Source organism: Oncorhynchus nerka, linkage group LG2 (genome assembly GCF_034236695.1).
Source record: "Oncorhynchus nerka isolate Pitt River linkage group LG2, Oner_Uvic_2.0, whole genome shotgun sequence".
In the NCBI taxonomy this organism is placed as follows: domain Eukaryota; kingdom Metazoa; phylum Chordata; class Actinopteri; order Salmoniformes; family Salmonidae; genus Oncorhynchus; species Oncorhynchus nerka.
The window spans coordinates 58641378-58665691 of NC_088397.1; the positions used below are offsets into that span (position 1 = coordinate 58641378).

The window sequence follows — 24314 nt, forward strand, 5'->3', positions numbered from 1 at the left end:
AATATGTGGACATCTATAAGTACCTAGGTGTCTGGCTAGACTGCAAACTCTCCTTCCAGACTCACATCAAACATCTCCAATCGAAAATCAAATCAAGAGTCGGCTTTCTATTCCGCAACAAAGCCTCCTTCACTCACGCCGCCAAGCTTACCCTAGTAAAACTGACTATCCTACCGATCCTCGATTTCGGCGATGTCATCTACAAAATGGCTTCCAACACTCTACTCAGCAAACTGGATGCAGTCTATCATAGTGCCATCCGTTTTGTCACCAAAGCACCTTATACCACCCACCACTGCGACTTGTATGCTCTAGTCGGCTGGCCCTCGCTACATATTCGTCGCCAGACCCACTGGCTCCAGGTCATCTACAAGTCCATGCTAGGTAAAGCTCCGCCTTATCTCAGTTCACTGGTCACGATGGCAACACCCATCCGTAGCACACGCTCCAGCAGGTGTATCTCACTGATCATCCCTAAAGCCAACACCTCATTTGGCCGCCTTTCGTTCCAGTACTCTGCTGCCTGTGACTGGAACGAACTGCAAAAATCGCTGAAGTTGGAGACTTTTATCTCCCTCACCAACTTCAAACATCAGCTATCCGAGCAGCTAACCGATCGCTGCAGCTGTACATAGTCTATTGGTAAATAGCCCACCCATTTTCACCTACCTCATTCCCATACTGTTTTTATACAGTTTTTTATTTATTTATTTATTTACTTTTCTGCTCTTTTGCACACCAATATCTCTACCTGTACATGACCATCTGATCATTTATCACCCCAGTGTTAATCTGCAAAATTGTATTATTCGCCTACCTCCTCATGCCTTTTGCACACATTGTATATAGACTGCCCATTTTTTTTTTCTACTGTGTTATTGACTTGTTAATTGTTTACTCCATGTGTAACTCTGTGTTGTCTGTTCACACTGCTATGCTTTATCTTGGCCAGGTCGCAGTTGCAAATGAGAACTTGTTCTCAACTAGCCTACCTGGTTAAATAAAGGTGAAATAAAAATTTAAAAAAACATTTCAAACTTTTTAGTAAATCTTGTTTAGCTGAGATTTTCTGTGTGTAAAGGGACGCGGGAGGGCAAACAGTGATCTAATTAAGAATTTAGCTGTTCTACAAGTTGTATGAGACAGGCGTTTACAGATTACAAGCGATTTTAAGTGCAACGTTAATGAAGATGGTTTTGGGAAATGGCTTGAAATTTTTAATATGCTCTTATGAAGGTCCTAACAATGAATTTAGCCTTAAGATGCTTTTGGGGTGTCTGTTTGTGTGACCAATTTGTTGTCTGTTTTGCTAATCCGGCTAAGCAGCATCTCTCCCACTGGATTGTGGAGGCTATTTTCTCTGGCAAATGAAGGCAAAAGGCAGGGATTACCTAATGGTGTATGCGCCCACTCCACCAGCGGTCTGGTGGCATCTTGTTGTGTGGAGGGTTGCCTGTTAGAGTTATTTGTGCTGCGCCGAGTTAGGCATCACCACACTTTTGAGGTTTTATTGCTTGGATTTCACTGACCCTAGTGTAGCCCACAGTGTGCTTACGACTGAGGCAGAAGAGGGTCATTAGGCAGCGCGCTTATTGCGCAATACAGGGTACCAACCTGTTGGGTTGGAACTCTGGGTGGTCTGCCATTTCATTTGGTGTCCACTGGGGTCGGTTTAGGGCTTGATTTCATGTCCCCATAGCTATTGAACCAAGTTGAACTACTAAAAGGGAACATATTACTATAACTACGGGTCCCTGAAGGAGGAAAACGAGGTACACACCTGTTCTTGGGCTTGGTGAAGAGAGGAACTGAATTGAAGGAATGAATCAGTGCCTCAGGTTTACCACCTGTGGAGGGCGGGGCTTCTGGTTAGGCAGTAGAGGGCGCTAGCACTCAAACTCCCCCATAGGTGTGTTGTACCTTGTTTCCCTCTTTGAGGGAACACTAGTTAGTTATAGTTGTATGTTTTTCCCCTACTTAGTATTACATTAGAAAATCTAAATGCCAAAGAAGAGGACCACATAAGGTTATTCTTTGTGAGTCAGTTTATGAGCTACAGATATTTGTCATATAAATCTATTCATAAGGAGGATTTAAATGAGTCCGAATTGGGATGATAACGTGCACAGTCATTCCTGGAACTATACCACTATGTCCCCAATCCCCCTTTTAAGCATATATTTTTGCTCAAAGGTTGGACTGCCAAAAGCATTTAGGTCTGTTCTCACATACAGTATACTTACTGTACAGTATGGCTACAGATACTGTAAAAGGTCTCCTTGCCAAAACATGCCAACATGATCACTATTTAAAAATGAGACTTAATTTCTGTTTGGCATGAACATATCTTGTGGATTTTTCGTAGATCAAAAATGATCAGGCAATTCATTGATAACAAATAAAAATAAATCCATGTTTTGCTGCAGTAGAAATATACATTGCACACCTTTTGATTAATCAAAATGAAATTCATAGGGCAAGAACAAGAATGAACTTCCACATGCAAATTAAAGTGTTACAATTTAATTGTGTTGATTGATTCCCGCATGCCATATTTCCATGCAGTTATTTCTTACAAATGCAATGTAAGGACAGAACAAACTGATAAAAGTAACAATGTGCAAAACATAGGAAAGACTCAATAGATGGGATAGCTGACAACATCACGAATACGATGTGCATGCTTCCATGGGGTAGAAGACAGCATGTTGTTGTCATTCTGGATGGCCAGATTGTTAGAAAGAACGGCAAGAAACTGCCATGTGGGGCTTGTTTCAGCTCATGCCATCTTGTTATTGATACCATGTCTTGTTTTGTGGTGTTTTGACTGATATCATGTCAATGCTAATATGGCAAAAAGTTGTTAGCTAGCTCACCAACAACTGTAACAATGTATTTGAGAGACAACAAGTTCTCATTGTGCAAATGTATTTATGTTTTCAAGAGACTAAATATAGTTTACATGTTGTCAACAATCCAAGCCAAACCTGTCTATTTTGCCCCATGGTTGCACGCGCGTCGGTTTTGTTGCTAAACAACCAACCCCTCTATTACTGTGCCACAATACAGTAAATGTGTACAGTATAATATGTTTAAGGTCAGGTTACCAACTGTATAAAAATGATGAATTTGTACAATGCAATTATTTGACATGGAAATCAAAGAAAACATTATGTACAAGAGTTGACAACAATGGGTAAATTAAACACCTTTTTGTCTAGCTGTGTACCTTCTTTTGCAATGCATCATGGTATTGTCCACTCACTGTCCTCCAGCAATGTGCTCTTTCAATATAGATTATCACTATTAAATATAGGCGACAGACCCAAACAGGACCTTCATCCTGCACATTCATGCGCCTTTCCAATGTATGAGTTCAGTTAGTTCGAGAAAGTCGGCCTATGGGCTATCCTGACCACATTGTATGTATTCAGTCCTGGTGCATCGAAGCCAGGGGACAGACCTCGCTTGTCAAACACATAAAAGTTAAAGAGCTGCCCGTCTTGGGCCTCAAGGGAGACAGACGCGGTGCTGACCCGCAAGACACAAGGGTACTCTTTCTCAAACACCACCCTAAACACCCTGTCCACCAGGTAGTTGAGCTTTATTGTCCGATATCTCTCTGGGATCAGGTCCTCAATCTGGGGACCAAACTGCTGCATGATCAGAACTCCGTCTGCCCCAGCTTTGATCTCATAGAAAGTGATGTTTCCGTAGGTGAAGAAGCCTATGTAAGGGTCTGGATTAGGGGGAGGGATGAGGATCTTCTTGGACTCCCGGAAAGCCCTCTCCATAGCGGGTATTATGTGGCTGTAAGCCTTGGCCAACACATCCTGCTTCTGAGGTCTGGTGCCAGCCATCAGCACTACCAGGCCCAGCTTGAGCCTGGGCACCAGTGAGAAGGTGGCTGAGTAGCCATCTAGGTCTCCATCTTTACGCACCACCTCGTAGCCCAACTGCTCATTCACCTCCCATGGTGTGCCGGTGCGGTTGGCAAAGTAATCCTTATCACAGCGGAACAGAGGGGTCAGCATGATTTTCAGGGTGTCAGGCTCCAGGAGCTTGCGATGGTAGGCCCCCAACAGCATCATAGCCAGCTTGGCAAGGTCAGCGGCAGTGGAGAACATCTGGCCTGATGGGCGGTACCAACCCAGGTCATACAGAGGGGCTGGCTGGCCACTGGAGTAGACGCCCACAGCCATCTGGCTGTGGATCCCTGGGGTGATGTCGAAGCCTGTATCCTCCATCCCCAGCCGGTCCAGGATGTTATCATTGATCCAGCGCTGGTAGTCCATGCCCACCACCTTCTCAGCCATGACGTGGGCCAATAAGGAGAAGGCTAGGTTACTGTAGTGGCATCTGCAAAACACAGAGCAGCAGAGTGAGAAGTCATTCTGATAGGGCAGACTGCAGGGTTAATACAGCCCACAGGATTGATGGAATTAAACACTTGAGCCGTCTATTTAAATCCAAATGAGTGTAGAAAATATGCTCCATTATATTACACACGTAAATATTGACTGAATGTTAAATGGCACAAGGACATGCACAACATTTTAATTACTATATTGCTCTTCTGATATCGAACGATGGGAATGACTAAGGTCTTACTTGGTGCCAGGGTCTGCAACGAGGACATCGTCTTGCAGCAGATTCACTGCAGCCTGTGTTTTCCCCTTCCATAGCAGGTTAGTGGCTCTAAGTCTTCTGGGTAGACCTGCAGTTAACAAAACACAACATCTTTAGTGTTTACGTATCAAGAAAGCAAATACATTAAATACATTAATTTAGCTATTATAACCTTCATGCCTCAATGATCAAAGTGCAAACCTAATCAAATCAAATCTATGTTTCAAAGCAAGGAATTGTAGGGTGCCATATTGAAGTAACAGGCTTGGATTTTGTGGTGTAATATGCTAATAAAAAGACAAGACATACTATTCTGTGGGAGGTGTATGTCACTGGTACATTGGCCTCTATATTTGTGTAGATGTTACCATTACCAAGGTTTTTGTCAATTCAGAGCATCACCCATCAATAAGTGGAACTCATCGTCCCTCAGCACTCACAGGATCTATTTCTGATGATAAGCAGATGCAGTGACAATCTGAACAGTTTCTGTAACTTCAGAGGTGTTTAGAAGGCAATCTGGAAACCTGCTTAGAGGTTTAAGGGCTCTGACTAGAGATTGCAGTATGGTGGCATTTAAATTAAATCAATGAATAAGATCATCAATATTACATTATAGTGGCCATTTTGGTCATAATAGCATGATCGTTTTCAACACTGCAGCTGAGCACATAAGGTACAAAACGGGTTTTCCCTCACTGTCGTGTAAAGGGTCAGCATGACCTGGTTTCCAATCCCAGGTGGGATGGGGGGTCCGTATCTCACCTGAGAGCTGGCTGGCCATCCTGCGCAGGGTGACAGAGGAGGAGCGGATCTGAACCTCTCCACTGTCCAGAAAGATCAGACCGTCTGTCACATACTTGAGCTCAGAGTCCCGTGACTTGCCCAGAGGGTTTTTAATGGTGAAGTTCTCCATATATTTCTCAAGTGGGTCATCCAGAGAGGCAATCTTCCCATCCTCCCACAGCCTGTACAGCATCAGCGTTGGGAAGATCTTTGAAAGGCTGGCAATCCTGTAGGGCAGGAATAAAACAGGTGTTAATTACTACTGTAATTCCCCTGATGCCTGCAAAAAGCTTTTAAAGAAATCATTACAACAAAAACTATGGCAAGCATGCACAAATGAGTACTATTCTTCTTATTGTAACATTCTTTCATTTGTACATGCACTCTCTAAAGCTTTCTACACTCAGGCTTTTGACCTCACAATGTTTTCTCTGCCTCATCTCGCAGACATTCTTGCAACAGCATAATTTTTAACTCCATTAACACACTGAGGGGTTTGGAGTTTAAAATGACATCATCATACCACAGTATATGTCTATTCAAGGGCCATGCTGACACCACTCAAGACAGGGCTGGAGAAAATCTGTATCCAATGTTGATGAAGACATGATGAATAATATCCCATACATAGTTCAAGACATAAAGTTGGTCAGTATTCAATCAAAGGCGCATGGCAGACAAGAGTATTGCAGTCGACTTTTAAAGGTAATTTACGCTTAATCCGCTTAATTTACCGTGAATGCAACCTCCACAAACATCAAGTAAATTGGATTTGAAACGGGCATTGTTGACGGTACAATGGGCTTGTCGACAACACTCCTTTGATTTCATCCCGGCCATACATTTTCAAGCCAATTTTGGGCTCCAATTTATTGCTGAGATGACAACATACCACAAATCTGAAATACAGCAGTGCTGCCAAGGCAGCAACTACTCTTCCTGGGCTCCAGCAAAATTAAGGCAGTTATAAAAAATGGTAAACATTACAATACATTCACAACAGATTTCACAACATATTAAGTGTGTGCTCTGTGACGAACCTCCCACTCTGTCTGCCGAATTCTCTCTCTTTGCTCTTGTTTTCCTTAATAGGATGTCGGTGTCCCAGGATAAATACACCTCTTCCCCACTCATTGAGGAGACTCTCTCCATGCAGACACAGATTTTGGTTGTGGCTGTTTTTGGTGGCTGTTTTTGGTTGTTTGCGGTTGTTTTTGCGCTGGCACCTTTCAACAACCCTCATTATCACATTTATGCACGCAACCACTCACTTACTGACTACACACACCATTGTTAATTATATTTAGTTTACTTTAGTTAATAAATATATTTTGTTATTCCTTATCTCCACGTTGTTGCACTTTTTGTTACACACTTTGAGCCGGTTCGTGACAGCCCTCAGGCCCCTACTCTACTATCACATATCTACAACACAGAATCCATGTGTACGTGTGTGTATAGTGCGTATGTTATCGTGTGTATGTATGCATGTGTCTGTGCCCATGTTTGTGTTGCTTCACAGTCCCCGTCCTTCCATAAGGTGTATTTTTACATTCCACATGACTTACTTGATGTGGAATGTAGCCATGTAGTCATGGCTCTATGTAGTACTGTGCGCCTCCCATAGTCTATTCTGGATTTGAGGACTGCGAAAAGACCTCTGGTGGCATGTCTTGTGGGGTATGCATGGATGTCCGAGCTGTGTGCCAGTAGTTCAATCAGACAGCTCGGTGCAATCAACATGTCAATATCTCTCAGAAATACAAGTAGTGATGAAGTCAATCTCGCCTCAACTTTGAGCCAGGAGAGATTGACATGCATATTATTAATGTTGGCTTTCCTTGTACATCCAAGGGCCAGCTGTAATGCCCTGTTCTGAGCCAACTGCAATTTTCCTAAGTCCCTCTTTGTGGCACCTGACCACACGACTGAACAGTAGTCCAGGTGCGACAAAACTAGGGCCTGTATGACCTGCCTTGTTGATAGTGCTGTTAAAAATGCAGAGCAGAGCTTTATTATGGACAGACTTCTCCCCATCCTAGCTACTGTTGTATCAATATGTTTTGACCATGAAAGTTTACAATCCAGGGTTATGCCAAGCAGTTTAGTCTCCTCAAATTGCTCAATTTTCACATTATTCATTACACGATGTAGTTAAGGTTTAGGGTTTAGTGAATGATTTGTCCCAAATACAATGCTTTTAGTTTTTAAATATTTCGGACTAACATTCCTTGCCCCCCATTCTGAAACTAATGGCAGCTCTTTGTTAAGTGTTGCAGTTATTTCAGTCACTGTGGTAGCTGACATGTATAGTGTTGAGTCATCTGCATACATACATAGACTAAACTGCTTGGTATAACCCTGGATTGCAAACCTTCATGGTCAAAACATATGGTTTTACTCAAAGCCAGTAAGGGGCCTAGACAGCTGCCTTGGAGAATTCCTTATTCTACCTGGATTTTGTTGGCGAGGCTTCCATTAAAGAACACCCCCTGTGTTCTGTTAGCCAGGTAACTCTTTATCCACAATATAGCAGGGTGTGTAAAGCCATAACACATACGTTTTCCGGCAAAAGACTATGATCAATAATGTCAAAAGTCACAATGAAGTCTAACAAAAAAGCCCCAACAATATTTTTTTAAATCAATTTCACTTAGCCAATCATCAGTCATTTGTGTAAGTGCTGTGCTTCTTGAATGTCCTTCCCTATAAGCGTGCTGAAAGTCTGTCAATTGGTTTACTGTAAAATAACAATTTGAAAAGGCATGATTTGGATGGGCACACACTTGTCTACAGTATATAAGGTTGCACAGTTGACAGTGTATGTCTCCTGGGCTTGGGAGGAGATCAAGGAGGAGAAGATATCCTGGACTTGGGAGGAAATTATGGCAGGAGACAAAAGCTTTCCTTGGAGGCAGATGGAAGGAGAGAAGGCACAAAAGAAAATAAGCACAAAAGACAGCCCAAATTGTTTTGGGGGGTGGCACACGAGGTGGTCGGCGGAGCCGAGGAGTGAACCAGAGCCAGTCTGGGAGAAGAGGGAGAAATTGTAGGAGAGTGAACGGAGAGAGTCAGAGACCTTCAGTGAGTTGGAGAAATTGGAGAAGAGAGAAATGAGAGTTGTTGTGTTGGTGTCTGAGGCACGATGCCACCTGAGTCAGCTCCCCGTACTCGTCCTGAGGAGCGTGTTATCTGTCCACGTACCAGGTCTCAGTACGCCTCCCCAGCCCGGCTCCTGTGCCAGCGCACTCGCCTTGAGGAGCGTGTTATCTGTCTACCAGCTACGCCTCCACAGCCCAGCCCAGTATGTCCTGTGCCAGCTCCCCGCACTCACCGTGCAGAGCGTGTCATCGTTCCGGTACCAGTTGTGCCGGCTCCACGCACCAGGTCTCCAGTACGTCTCCCCAGTCCGGTACGTCCTGTGCCTCCTCCTCGCACTTGCCCTGAAGTGTGTGTCACCAGTCCGGTGCCACCTGTGCCGGCTCCATGCACCAGGCCTCCAGTGCGCCTCTCCAGTCCCTCTCCATGGCAGGAGCCTTCCTCTGCGCCGATGTCCAGGCACGGCGTCCAGTCCCGCTCCAAGGTCGGAGCCTTCCTCTGCGCCGGTGCCCAGTCCAGGTACGGCTTCCAGTCCCGCTCCAAGGCCGGAGCCTTCCTCTGCGCCGGTGCCCAGTCCAGTCCGAGGCATGGCGTTCTACATGGCTCCGTGGCCGGACCCGTCGTCTGGGCAGGGGCAAAGTTCCGCACCAGAGCCGCCACGCTAGATGCCCACCCGGACCCTCCCCTATAGAGTCAGGTTTTGCGGCCAGAGTTCACACCTTTGGGGGGGGGGGGGGGGTACTGTCATGCCCTGACCATAGAGAGCCTTTTTATTCTTATTCTTATTCTTTTTATTTTGGTTAGGTCGGGGTGTGACTAGGGTGGATAATCTAGGTTGTTGTATTTCTATGTTGGCCTGGTATGGTTCCCAATCAGAGGAAGCTTATCGTTGTCTCTGATTGGGGATCATATTTAGGCAGCCATTTCCCCACTGTGTTTTGTGGGATTTTGTTTTGAGTTAGTGCATGTGGCACCTCTGATGTCACGGTTCATTGTTTGTTTCTTTTTGTTTGGAAGTTTCACGTAAATAAACTTGAATCATGCTGCGCCTTGGTCCGTCTCTCCACACAACCGTGACAAAGGCACATGACAGCCCGCTTGGAGTTGGTTAAAAGTTACCTAAAGGACTCTCAGACCATGAGAAACAATATTATCTCGTCTGACGAAACCAAGATTGAACTCTTAGGCCTGAATGCCAAGTGTCACGTCTGTAGGAAACATTGCACCATCCCTACGGTGAAGCATGGTGGTGACAGCATCAAGCTATGGGGATGTTTTCAGTGGTAGGGACTGGGAGACTAGTCATGATCGAGGGAAAGATGAACAGAGCAAAGTACAGAGAGATACATCATGAAAACTTGCTCCAGCTCTCTCAGGATATCAGACTGGGGTGAAGGTTCACCTTTCAACAGGACAACAACCCTAAGCACACAGCCAAGACAATGCCGGAGTGGCTTCGGGACAAGTCTCTGAATGTCCTTGAGTGACCCAGCCAGAGTCTGGACTTGAACCAGATCAAACCTCTCCGGAGAGACCTGAAAATAGCTGTACAGCAACGCTCCCCATTCAACCTGACAGAGCTCGAGAGGATCTGCAGAGAGGAATGGGAGAAACGCCCCAAATACAGGTGTCAAAATTAAAGGTAGACTCAGCGAGATGACATTGCATGCACAAAGCAAACACATACTGTAGGCTGTTTACACAGGCATCCCAATTCCAATATTTGACCAATTATTTGCATATCTGAAACCTATATGATCTATTGCTAGTGTGTAAACAGCAAAAAATACACATCGAATCTGATCTTTTCACTTCTGATTTATACAACAGCCATGTAAAGTGTTTTTTTTTGGCACATGACCTGCCGTTACCATGACAACCACCTCAAAAGTTAAAGGATCAGTAACAAGAAACGAGCATTGCATCTGTGTGATACTTCAGTGTGATTGAGGCTACATCTGTGTGATTGCTTAAATCTGATATGGGTTACATCTAAAACCTAGTGTGGACAGTCAGAAAAAAAGATTGGATTTAGAAAGAAAATCAGATTTGGTTCTTACAGTGGCTGTGTAAACATGCCGCTCGTTTAAATATCTCCGGTGCTGTTCGTTGCAGTCATCTCACTGAGTCTATCTTTAAGTAAAGCCCTAAAGCAAAGTCACATGACTTTAACAGCTCTCATTTCATTCGGTAATGATCACTCTAACTGGAAGCTGTGCATCAGTGAATATAGATTCCTGTTGGTCAGTGTTGACAACTTTACTCTGAAACCAGAATACCTATTACAGCTTTTTGGTACACGACGGTGCATTGTAGTGGCTAACTGTGTCAGAGGCTAATTGCTGTGTGACATCAATGCCTCTATCAAGAGCAGCAAGAAAGCTGTGACTGATAGGACATTCACATGCTCAGAGCACGTAATACGTCATACAATGTAATAGTGCTATGATTGCAAGCTAATGTAATCGGACAACAGAATTACACGCATGTCCCCGAATTAAGAAATGAATAAGAAAGGGTTAAGGGTGCTTATAATTAATGACCATGAAACCAAAAAGAACAGACCGGTCTTGGTCATCACTCTGGAGGGCCCAAAGAGCCCTGAGATCTCTGCTGCTCCTTACCTATAGATGGTGTATTCATTGGGTGGAGCTGAGAGTGGGTCACTTCCGTTCCTCTTGCCAAAGTTACCAGTCCACAGAACGGTGTCATTGAAAATCACAATGGCCGACAAAGAGGGAAGACTGGCAGGGTTGACACTCTGGCGCAGCAGTGTGTCCACCTGAGTGAGAACATAACACTTATGAGCATTTATATCGACTACTACAGCTGTAAACACTACAAAACAGAAATTCTTACTGAGAAACAAATTGATTCAGAGACTCTCCCTCAAGGTTGAACTGTAGTTTCAGGAAACAAGACTTTCAAAAGTTACCCTGGGTCTTGAAACTTTTTAAGGCACTATGTGGACAAAAATAGACTGCTTCCTATTGATTTGTTGTGATGGAGGTGCATTTACTGCCAAGGCTTGGCAGATGCTGAATGAACTGACATTATTCTTAACTGTCACAGGTAATAGGCAGATGGAATGACTTCATACAATGGACACAGTCAGAATGACAATCCACCTTATAGATTACGTCTCTCTGTTTTTATGAGGTGCAAAGCAGTAATGTCTTAATGTATGCAGGGATATTCAGTTAGTATAAAAGATACAAGGAGTTCCAATGTGGTTTTGTCATTCTGAGGACATTGTTAAAAGGATTCCAATGGGAATTTCAACACTCATCCATAATAGACCGCTGCTTGTATAGATATGTGCTGGGACTGGTAGGACTGCTCTCCTCTCCTCTCTGTTTTGTAGAATGCCCTTCACTGTCTGAGTTATATTAATGCAGGAACCGGTCATGTCCAACTCAGAGGCTTCTTTATCAAACATACTTTCTTTATCAAACATATTTCTCTGCGTGGTAATACAACCTCTCTGGGGGAGTGTGTCTAGGAAATTGTTAGAAAGCTTTATCACTAACACATGTTCCCTGTTCTTAGTTGGACATGACAGAATGTGCATAGTCTGAATGGCCCAAGGGAGCTCTTACCTTTTCTAGTGCCTCTTTCAGGGTAGGGATAGGGTGTTCCAGGGGGAGAGGCTCAGGGAAGCGTGGGCACATCAGTTCTGATTTGGCATTGCCTCCCATGCCTTCATCTGGCAGAGAGACAGAGACAGATATAGGAAGAAGGGGAAAGAAGTTGGGCGTTTATTGAAATTCACACTTGATGTTGGTGGAGTAATATGTATGACATGACAAGGACAAGGAGACGAACACAATGTGCCATAATGGACTTGCACAGGACTTCATTAATCACCTGAGTTCCCATGTCTGTAGGCTACCACAAAGGATCCAATTTGCACACAAATACAGTCATAAAGGTGATTAATTTCGAACGCACTGTGAATTTCGAATGAGCAGTTAACGGAGACTTTCATTTACACAGGATTAGATCTTGCCTTTATAGCTCCTAGAGTTACTATAGTCAACAGGCCCATGGGCCAACAGTATGTTAATGAATTCAGATTCAGTACTAGATCATACAGCCATGGTGGGCAACTGAAAGAGTAAAAGTGTAAGAAGCAGCACAGTAAAGAATGCAACTAAAGTGTCACGTTCTGACCATAGTTCTTTTGTGTTTTCCTTGTTTTAGTGTTGGTCAGGACATGAGCTGGGTGGGCATTCTATGTTGTGTGTCTGGTTTGTCTATTTCTATGTTTGGCCTGATATGGTTCTCAATCAGAGGCAGGTGTTAGTCATGGTCTCTGATTGGGAACCATATTTAGGTAGCCTGTTTTGTGTTGGGATTTGTGGGTGGTTGTTTCCTGTCTTTGTGTTTTCTGCACCAGATAGGGCTGTTTTGGTTTTCACGTTTATTGTTTTGTATCCTGTTCATGTTTGAGTTACCTTATTAAATTACCATGAACTATAACCACGCTTTTGGTCCGCCAATCCTTCCCAGGAAGAAAGCCGTTACATAAAGCCTAGGGGTGAAGATGAATTTGGAAAATAAAACCATTGACTACACTTTATATTTCTCTAGAAGTTCTCTATAATATTACTTTCTCAGATAGCTGCCACAGAAACTTTTAGCAAAGAGGAAATTAAGGGGAAAGTACAGTAGCATCTCACTGTCATCAGAAATAGGCGGACAATCTAAAAACACCTTTAGCACGACAGTAGGTTGCTTCACTGTGAGCACTGTAGGGGGAAATTATTTGATTAATTATTTCCTGTGTTTGATTTTGTTATCTACTGTAATGTTGATGAATGATATGCAATACAAATTATTATACGAGCGGAGAGATGCTGACATAGGCATTCCATTGTTTGGAGAAACCGGAGTTAACCATATATTTTAAATATCATGTTAAAACCCCATGCTAACATAGTGTTAATGACATGTTTGGTCAGGTCATTTTCTCATGTTAGTCTGCAATTATCTGTTGTAACTGACTACTGATGATCATTTTACTTCTACAACAGACCTTTGGCCTGTTTAAGTGCTGATGTTACAGTTGAAGTATGATGTTTACATACACCTTAGCCAAATTCATTTAAACTCAGTATTTCACAATTCCTGACATTTGATCCTAGTAAAAATTCCCTGTCTTAGGTCAGTTAGGATCACCACTTTATTTTAAGTGTCAGAATGTCAGAATAATAGTAGAGAGAATTAGTTATTTCAGCTTTCCTTTCTTTCATCGCATTCCCAGTTGGTCAGAAGTTTTCATACACTCAATTAGTATTTGGTGGCATTGCCTTTAAATTGTTTAACTTGGGTCAAATGTTTTGGGTAGCCTTCCACAATAAGTTGGGTGAATTCTGGCCCATTCCTCCTGACAGAGCTGGTGATACTGAGTCAGGTGTGTAGGCCTCCTTGCTCACACACACTTTTTCAGTTCTGCCCACACATTTTCTATAGGATTGAGGTCAGGGCTTTGTGCTAGCCAATCCAATACCTTGATTTTGTTGTCCCTAAGCCATTTTGCTACAACTTTGAAAGTATGCTTGGGGTCATTGTCCATTTGGAAGACCCATTTGTAACCAAGCTGTAACTTCCTGACTGATGTCTTGAGATTCAATATATCCACATAATTGTTTCCCTCATGATGCCATCTATTTTGTGAAGTGCACCAGTCCCTCCTGTAGCAAAGCACCCCCACAACATGATGCCGCCACCCCCGTGCTTCGAGGATGGGATGACATTCTTCGGCTTGCAAGCCTCCCCCTTTTTCATCCGATGGTCATTATGGGCAAACAATTATATTTGTATTTCATCAGACCAGAGAACATTTCTCCAAAAAGTACAATATTTTTCCCCATGTGCAGTTGCAAACCGTAATCTGGCCTTATTATGGTGGTTTTGGGGGCAGTGGCTTCTTCCTTGCTGAGCGGCCTTTCAGGTTGTGTCGATATAGGACTCGTTTTACTGTGGATATAGATACTTTTGTACCTGTTTCCTCTAGAATCTTCACAAGGTCCTTTGCTGTTGTTCTGGGATTGATTTGCACTTTTCTCATCAAAGTACGTTCATCTCCAGGAGAAAGAACGCGTCTCCCTCCTGAGCGGTATGACGGCTGCATGGTCCCATGGTGTTTATACTTGTGTACTATTGTTTGTACAGATGAACGTGGTATCTTCAAGCATTTGTAAATTGCTCCCAAGAATGAACCAGACTTGTTGAGGTCTACAATTTATTTTCTGAGGTCTTGGCTGATTTCTTTTCATTTTCCCATGATGTCATGCAAAGAGGCACTGAGTTTGAAGGTAGGCCTTGAAATACATCCACAGGTACACCTCCAATTGACTCGAATGATGTCAATTAGCCTATCAGAAGCTTCTAAAGCCATGATATCATTTTCTGGAATTTTCCAAGCTGTTTAAAGGCACAGTCAACTTGGTGTATGTAAACTTCTGACCCATTGGAATTGTGATACAGTGAATTATAAGTGAAATAATCTGTCTGTAAAAAATTGTTGGAAAAATTGCACAAAGTAATGTCCTAACCGACTTGCCAAAACTATAGTTTGTTTAACAAGACATTTGTGGAGTGGTTGAAAAATGAGTTTTAATGACCCCAACCTAAGTGTATGTAAACTTCCAACTTCAACTGTATACTTTCTTGTAAACTCTGCAGACAGTGGCTAAGCCTGCAGTCTGAGTTGGAGTCTTTAAGAAGATTTAGTGACCTTGTTCACAGAACAGTTGTCTGCTGATATAGTGGAGGCCAGTTAGACATTTTCTTTGCTCTAATGCTGGATACTGTCTCTCTGTTGCAACTTGTATTAAACCAGAATGATTTTGATTGACTTCATCCACAACTGCTCTTCTCTTTTATTCACCTGAAAATCCATATTTCAAGCACTGTCTGTCTAATCCATTGACCACCCACAGAAAACAGCTAATAGGATTTCACAATCACACCTCAGACAACTGTAATGACTTGCTTGGAAGCACTTCAATGTATCCTCATGTGGCTTCCAGGCAAATAAATCCATTCTGAAGGGAGAACTGCCGTGTGTTGGAACTTTTCTCTATTTCCCTAAAACAAACTTTCTAACTCATTTCTAGACGTTTCTTTGTGTGCAAAATCTCAGATTGTATGTGTCAATGTTAATGCAGAGGAAGCAGGAGCTACATACTGTAATCTCGGTTAACCCAGAACTAAAGTGTCAGGAAATTGGTCAGCTGCTCAATTAAGTTCTGGATCCATGCGTATTAATAGAAGAGATGATGAGATGCTAGAAAGATGAGCAGAACCGTAACAAGGAGCTCCACCCCCTCTTTCTTTGCAAGTTATGGGTGAAATGTCCCCTCCCTTTCCGAAATTTGAACGATGCTAATGCCTGCAAAATCATGTCTAAATAACCAGTAACAAAAAAACAAAACACTGGAATTTCTGCTGCTTTCATCCTACACATCCCATTCCTCCCTGACAGATTCTATGGTACCAGTTATGTTTCTGTAGATCTGTCCAAGAGAGATTACATGTAAAGATACTGTAACCACTAATATTCTCATAAGCTTTGAGAAATCTTTACCCATTTACCTCAGACACAATGTAACAAAACCCCAAGAGATTGACAGGCTGAAATGTTTAGAGTGAATTGATGCTGTTTACTACATAATATGTTGAATTGCTTGCTCCTGACAATATTTTCAGTTTGGTACTAATGTTTTCACGGACAAGGTTGAATGCAGGGAGTGAGCCTTACCTGGCAGTAACTTTGGCAGCTGGTACTGCCAGAGGAAACATCCTGTCATGACCAGGGAGAGCAACAGGAAGAACACCATGCCCAACTGAGTCCATTTCACCTTCATCTTCTTGGTCTTGGTGAGCCCCTCAATAGCAGCAGCAGGGGCAGGCTGAAACATGCACGCCCACGTACACATACACGTGCGCGGGCGCGCGCACACACACACACACACGGTTAGGAATGGGCTTTCAGAATGCGAAGAGATCAACAGGAACGAGGGGTTTTACCATGTGGCATATGTCATTTTAGAACATTAGTGAGCTAACTTGCTGAATTATAGTACGTACAGTACTTAGATAATAAACACAATCAAGACTACTTACCACTTGACATGGATGCATTAAGGGCAGGCAGAAGATAATAAAAAACTCTCTCTCTCTCACTGACTAAGCATCTGAACAATCCACTCAGCGCCATGGACCACCAACTCTCAAATTCCAATAGTGGTTGATGTTCTTCCCTGTAGGTTTCACTGTACAGGGTTATGGCACAGACATGGCTTCCCATTCTTACATTTCCTCACTGGCCGTGCCATAATCCTAGCCATCAGCACTCCTCTGACAATTAAATTTCCTCTCTGACAAGCACGGGCCTCTGACATCATAATCCCCAGATTTACTCCACTAAAGCCCATCTGAGCGGGAGGGGAAATCTTAATCTCTAATCCCCCACGAATCAATTCACTTCAGTCCAGTTTCTGCCACTGCTGGGACCTACCGAGTAGTCCCGGCTGAAAAACATAGCGTCTACTCAACCCTTACAGGAGGAGGGTATGTTTGCCTCATGAGGCACATTAGCAGGGAACATGAGTTGACAAGGGAAATCACATGGGCACACAGAGTTAGAACGCCCCATCGGACTAATATGTTAAGAGAAGGACTCTGACTGAGACATCTTAGGAAGGAATACAACTTCACTCTCTCTATTCCATAGCTAACAGTCACACAACATACACACTGTACACATAGGCTGCATCCTGTAAAGTACAACTATGCATAGTGTATGAGTGTATGTTCCTTGGCTATGATTCATGCATTGATTCATTGATCTATTTGTGTGACTCAGGCCTCAGGTCATTGTATCAGGTGTCAGTGGGCAGATCGTGGGCCTGAGTCTGCTCGGGGCAGACTAGGTGTTCCTAGGGTTACGGTCCTGCTTGGCTGCAGGGAGAGGTAACCACCAATATATATAAACTAAATACAGGCACCAAGCTCTAGTAATGACTGTTTGCATTAGATTTAGCTCAATAATCAATAAATTAATGAATGTTGTTGTAATCAATTATGAATGGTTGTATTTTTTTATATTTCTTTATTATTTTAATGTTTTTTTGAATGTTTAAACAGGGTTTGGCTGTTTTCATTAAATAGATAATTGTGTTTCGATTAAACAGGGAATGGGCTTTCCAAACAGAGTAGCTAAGCAGGAATCAAGGATTTCAAGCACTTCTCAAGGTTCAGAAAAAAGCAGAACATATATAATGCCCAACATCAAAAACCTGTCTTACTCAGCAATTACCATCTCTCATAGATTGGACTTAAGTTTCATCACATTTTCAGTGAATCATTCAATCTTTCTAAATTCAGCAAGAATGATGGCTGTTTTGTTAGCTGTGGAAGGCTGTGAATTATTGTAGGCCCAGTAATGTATTCTGATATACATAGGACTAATGATGCTACAGAAAGAGATAATGTGTGAAAGTAATCTGGAGTTGATCCTGATTGCATAACCAGTTGATGGCTGTGGAACACGCAGCTGTCCCATTTGAACGGAGTCAGGAGATGTGGTGAGTAAGCGGCACAGAGTCAGATAAGCTCCAGCGCAGACACACAAATGACCTGCAGTCTCCCACTAAGGAAGTGTGTGTAGTGTTGTGTATAAGCCTTTACCTGCTGTGGCTGAACTCCATCCAAAGATGTCTCTCTCAGCACTTTGCTGCCTGTCTTCCCCATTACTCATGAGCACATTCTGAAACATGAAAAGATGTCTACATCAAACATGACTTTTTTTTTGCAGTTTTAGCAGTGAGCAATACTGAAAAGACATCACTATAGCTTTAATACCTGTATGATAGAAGTATATTAATAAGATCATTTGTATAAATAGTTCAATACAGCCAATAGAAAACACTTGCAGGTAGTCAATGTCAAACTGAGCTGATGAAATATCAAACAAATAGATCAACACATCAAATAAGATAGTAAGGCAGGCCTTATCTAAGTGAACTATGAAGCCATCTTGTCTAGACTTCCTCTTTTTTCTGAAAGTGTGAAGAGTGCAGGTGTGCAGTCTGGCACAAGAAGATTACAATTAAAGCTGACTAAGTCACTCCTGTCATTACACCAAGCTGTCAAGCATACAGAAAGAACCAAACTGGTTTCTCAGCATAGAACAGCTCCCAGGTGCTGGCATAGATAAACACCCCTGTTGTTACTAATGCAATTCACAGGTTTCCTGATGACGCCATGGGCTGACCCCTCCTTCATTCTATTTCCTCTTATGGCCTTGGATTGCCTTCTTAATGAAGCTATTGAGACCATTTATCTGAGGTAAAGCTGGTAAATTGCATGCTTGAGTGTGTTGGGGTAGGTTCCTTGTTCCTTGTCAATCATTTGCTTTTTGGTGAAATCAGTAATCAGACAATATCTTTAAGTAAATCAATCATTAATTTATTAATGCAATTGCAGACATAGCACGCATGTTTCCGAGTAAGTTCTACAAAATAGGAAAGGGTCCAAGTTGCTTTAACATGCTTGCAGTCAACCCCTAGTGATGTAACTGCCTTTGTCAACACCTTCTACTCATGAGACCAAGCCCATGCATATATAGTTATACAAACTTGCAGGAGCAAACAATAGTTCCAGTGTTTTCTAAGGGCTCAGCAGTATAGTGGTATGACTTGTCTCTTATCTCTTTCACTCCCCTGCAGGGTTCTGTGTCTATGCATCTCTTTTAGCCTTGACAGACACCTTGTTTTGACTGCAATAACTCACACATCTCTCAGACCGTTTCTTATAAGAAGCAGAGACTAGAAAATAACTGTGGAACAATATTAAACCTTATAATGCATGTACATATTACTAATCTGCAGTCCAGGACCCTATAAATGTAATGGGGGAGGGGTCTTATTGCCCTTCCCCTTCTATTAATAAAACATAAGAATAATCAATTATTATAATACATCAATCATTTGGTGCAGCCCCCTGAACCCCATCAAGTGCTATCCAGCAGCACTATTCTTTTCAAAATCATATTTTAAAGTGGAACTCAGGGCTCACAAGAGTTCAACAACTTTATGACTTTGAGGTACAAGACAAATTACATTATATAGCTTCATGTATTTGGTGATTGTGTGATATTGTCATTGTGTGTGAGACAAAACTATGTTTTTCCAATGCTGGATACGGACAGTTTGAGATTCTTAATTAATTGCGAAACAAGCTTTTGTACTTTAATATTTGTTCAATCCTATAAATGATGTTGACCTGTTAAAGATGCATGGTCTTCAAATGTTACAAAAGGTTCCTTGCTGTTTGCCTGGGCTGGGGTGATTCATATTGGAATAGATTAGGTTACATGCGCAAACAAAGGGCTTTTGGTACATCTTGTGCTTGCCAATAAAACACACAGCCCACTGCACTAAACAGTCGCAATCTTTTACATATTGACTTGTCTCCAATTCCTGTTGATCCTGTTGATCCAAATCCTGTTGATGGCCAATATTGGTTTACTTATACTGTCCAGGCATTGCTAGAAATGTTTTCCCCTATAATTTGTCCAATAATTTATCACTTAGATGTTCTACTTCAGCCACTCAGATCATATCCAAAGGAATAATTTCTTGCAGATCTGGTTTAGTTATACATTAGTTGCATAATGTTTATGCAATTATCATGCAGGCAAGTTTGGCAGCAGCCAGGTTACAGTATATGATGTCATATTGATATAACATCAACAACATCATGCTTTCAACAATTAAAACATTTCTTTCAAGAATAAATTCAGATTTAAAAGTAACATTTCAGATACTGTCGTTTATTTGACTGACGTCATTCACAGATCATGCTTTGCATTCAAAGTGAATCAAACTGAGTAAAGCACTGCTCACTGAGAGGCTTAGACCTTTCCTACAAGAAAATATGATGAACTGGACATCTCACGTAATCTTATTCATGCTCTTGAAAAGATGAACCCATTAAGGAGCGCATGCAGAAGCCATGTGAAAGGATGTTTACAAATGAATGCTATGAATTTTCTCTTCTGCTGCCAAGTGTTTTGATCTACTCACTAATAATAACTATGAATTCATACTTTAGTGACGTCGGTGATGTCTTATTAACCATCTATAGCTGAGTCACTGACTAGCAAGCGTAACATTTCAGATTTGTGATGGCAAAAGGAGGTTGTATAGTGTGCTCTACTTCTGTAAACACGTTTGATAATTACTAATCTACTCACATACTTCCTTTAATATTTTGTTATTGGTTTGGGATTTGCATTTTCTCCTGTAAAAATATATCTGACAATATACATATAAAATTGCTTGAAATGTTGTACACCTATCAATATGCTAATTTGGCAAACATGAGTACAACAGAATCCAAAATGTACATTGTTTTATTCAGACTGGCTATCTGATGTACTTTAATTCAAATGTTTATCTAAATGTATTCACGTCTGTGTGCACTTGCATAGAATGCAATGTAAATGCTCAAGACAGTATAATGATCATCTCTAAAAGATTGTTGAGCAATAGTTTACTGTGAATTATGATGCTCTATTGAATTATTAACTACTAAGAACAACTGCACTGGCTTAAATTCTCGGTACAGTGTTCATTTTTTCAGTATTTGTTTAAGATTTAAAATAATGTTCCAGTTTTAGAGGGCTACTATGTCTACATCATATATAGTACCAGTCAAACATTTGGACACACCTACTCATTCAAGTTTTTATTTTCTACATTGTAAAGTAACAGTGAAGACATCAAAACTACAAAATAACACATATGACATCATGTAGTAACCAAAAAAGTGATATGTGATATACTACATGATTATATATAGTACCAGGCAAACGTTTGGACACAGCTACTCATTCAAGGGTTTTACTATTTTTTGCATTGTGGACATCAAAACGATGAAATAACACACATGGATTCTTGTAGTAACCCAAAAAGTTTTAAACAACATTTATTTTATATTTGAGATTATTCAAAGTAGTCACCCTTTGCCTTGATGACAGCTTTGCACACTCTTGGCATTCTCTCAACCAACTTTATAAGGTAGTCACCTGGAATGCATGGTGTGACCTGTTAATTTGTTGAATTTCTTTCCTTCTTAATGTGTTTGAACCAATTAGTAGTGTTGTGACAAGGTAGGGGGGTATACAGAAGATAGCCATATTTGGTTAAAGACCAAGTCCATATTATGTCAAGAACAGCTCAAATAAGCAAAGAGAAACGACAGTCCATCATTACTTTAAGACATGAAGGTCAGTCAATCCGGAAAATGTCAAGAACTTTGAAAGTTTCTTCAAGTGCAGCCGCAAAAACCATCAAGTGCTATGAGGAAACTGGCTCTCATGAGGACCACCACAGGAAAGGAAGACCCAGAGTTACCTCTGCTGCAGATACATTAATTTGAATTAACTGCACCTGAGATTGCAGCCCAAATAAATGCTTCACATAGTTTAAGTAACAAACACATCTCAACATCAACTGTTCAGAGGAGACTGCGTGAGTCAGGCCTTCATGGTCGAATTGCTGCAAAGAAACCACAACTAAAGAACAAAAATAATAATAAGAGACTTGCTTGGACCTAGAAACACGAGCAATGGACATTAGACCGGTGGAAATCTGTCCTTTGGTCTGATGAGTCCAATTTGAGATTTTTCGTTCCAACTGCCGTGTCTTTGTGAGACGCAGAGTAGGTGAACGTATGATATTCTCGTGTGGTTCCCACCGTGAAGCATGGAGGAGGAGTTGTGATGGTGTGGGGGTGCTTTGCTGCTGACACTGTCTGTGATTTATTTAGAATTCAAGGCGCACTTAACCAGCATTGCTACCACAGCATTCTGCAGCGATACATCATCCCATCTGGTTTGTCCTTAGTTGGACTAGCATTTGTTTTTCAACAGGACAATAATCCAAAACACACCTGGCTGTGGAAGGGCTATTTGACCAAGGAGAGTACTGCATCAGATGACCTGGCCTCCACAATCACCTGACCTCAACCCAATTGAGATTGTTTGGGATGAGTTGGACCGCAGAATGAAGGAAAAGCAGCCCAAAAGTTCTCAGCATATGTGGGAACTCCTTCAAGAATGTTGGAAAAGCATTCCTCATGAAACTGGTTGAGAGAATGTCAGGAGTATGCAAAGCTGTCATCAAGGCAAAGGGTGGCTACTTTTAAGAATCTCAAATCTAAAATATATTTAGATTTGTTTAAAACGTGTTTTGGTTACTACATGACTCGATGTGTTATTTCATAGTTTTGATGTCTGCAATGTAGATAATAGTAAAACTAGAGAAAAACCCATGAATGAGTAGGTATGTCCCAACTTATGACTGGTGCTGGATATAATCATGTATATCATGTATGAAACATAACATGATATGTATTGCAAAAATATTCAATCACCACATTCAATAAATGTACATTTTGTAAAATAGCATATATTTTTCTAGATTATAAAATATAACCAACCATAGCTCTTTTTGCCAAACATTACGACAATAAATGTTCTTGTCGTGAGACAACCTTAGATAAAGTAGTTATTCTTGTCCATGAAACATCGGAACCCATCAATTTTCCATAAACTTACCACAAATCTTGATTCTGGGTAGTAGGTCTTGCCCCTCTTTTACCAGAATGGAAATGTACAATATCCTGTGCTGTTGCTCTGTGTGTGTTTGGAAGATCACTGCAGCATCCTGACAGATGTTGGTATCATGGCCATGGCTAAATCCAACTTGTATCAAAACCAGGATCCTGGATTATCTGCCACTGCCATCAGTGACATCTGCCAGGAAAATGTGTGCCCCTGCAGTAGGAGAATGTGTGGGAGAGTTAGTGTGTGAGTGATTGTGCATGTGCTGTGTGTTTGTTGGTGTATGTCTGTGTCAATAAGTAAGTAATTAAATTTGTTTAAGTGTGTTTTCGATGGCAGAAAAGTCCACCAAATAAAGGGACAATATCAAATCAAATTTGATTGGTCACATGCACGTTTAGCAGATGTTATTGCGGGTGTAGCGAAATGCTTGTGTTTCTAAGCTCCAACAGTGCAGTAATATCTAACAAGTAAAATCTATCAATTTCACAACGATACACATTATTTGGACGAGCAATTTCGGAGTGGCATAGACTAAAATACAGTAGAATAGAATACAGTATATACATATGAGATGAGTAATGCAAAATATGTAAACATTATTAAAGTGATTAGTGTTCCATTATTAAAGTGGCCAGTGATTTCAATGTATGTACAGTCGTGGCCAAAAGTTTTGAGAATGACACAAATATTCATTTTCACAGTCTGCTGCCTCAGTTTGCATATACTACAGAATGGTATGAAGAGTGATCAGATGATTTGCAATTAATTGCAAAGTCCCTCTTTGCCATGCAAATGAACTGAATCCCCACGAAACATTTTCACTGCATTTCAGCCCTGCCACAAAAGGACCAGCTGACATAATGTCAGTGATTCTCTCGTTAACACAGGTGTGAGTTGTCGTGTCTTTACTATCATTACATTGAAGACTTAGTTTTATCAAAGATTCTCTGTAATTAGTATTACGCGATCAAACTGATTAGTCATGTAACTGTAATTAACTAGGAAGTCGGGGCACCAAGGAAAATATTCAGATAACAAAGTTATAATTTCCCAATATAACCTTTCAGATATGTTCATATCTGATCAATAGTCTTCTGATTAATTAATTATTTACTTTACCTCACGTTAGTCTCATTCCAAACGTCGGTTGGTTATC

General features: G+C 41.5%; 1 protein-coding gene across 2 annotated transcripts; it reads right to left on the bottom strand.

The window, feature by feature from the left end:
* Window positions 1-2507: 2507 nt before the first annotated feature.
* Window positions 2508-23249, bottom strand: LOC115138796 (putative beta-lactamase-like 1). 2 transcript variants are annotated; one of them, XM_029676000.2, is made up of 8 exons: window positions 23150-23249; window positions 18214-18292; window positions 16283-16433; window positions 12114-12220; window positions 11139-11296; window positions 5395-5642; window positions 4612-4717; window positions 2508-4359 (listed from the first exon to the last, which is right to left on the bottom strand). In XM_029676000.2, the coding sequence occupies exons 2-8, from the start codon at window positions 18274-18276 to the stop codon at window positions 3381-3383; spliced, it is 1812 nt and encodes a 603-aa protein (XP_029531860.1). In that variant the 5' UTR covers window positions 18277-18292; window positions 23150-23249; the 3' UTR covers window positions 2508-3380. The 2 variants fall into 2 exon arrangements, with proteins under 2 accessions (XP_029531860.1, XP_029531865.1); XM_029676005.2 differs by lacking the exons at window positions 18214-18292; window positions 23150-23249 and adding an exon at window positions 16648-18158.
* Window positions 23250-24314: the final 1065 nt, after the last annotated feature.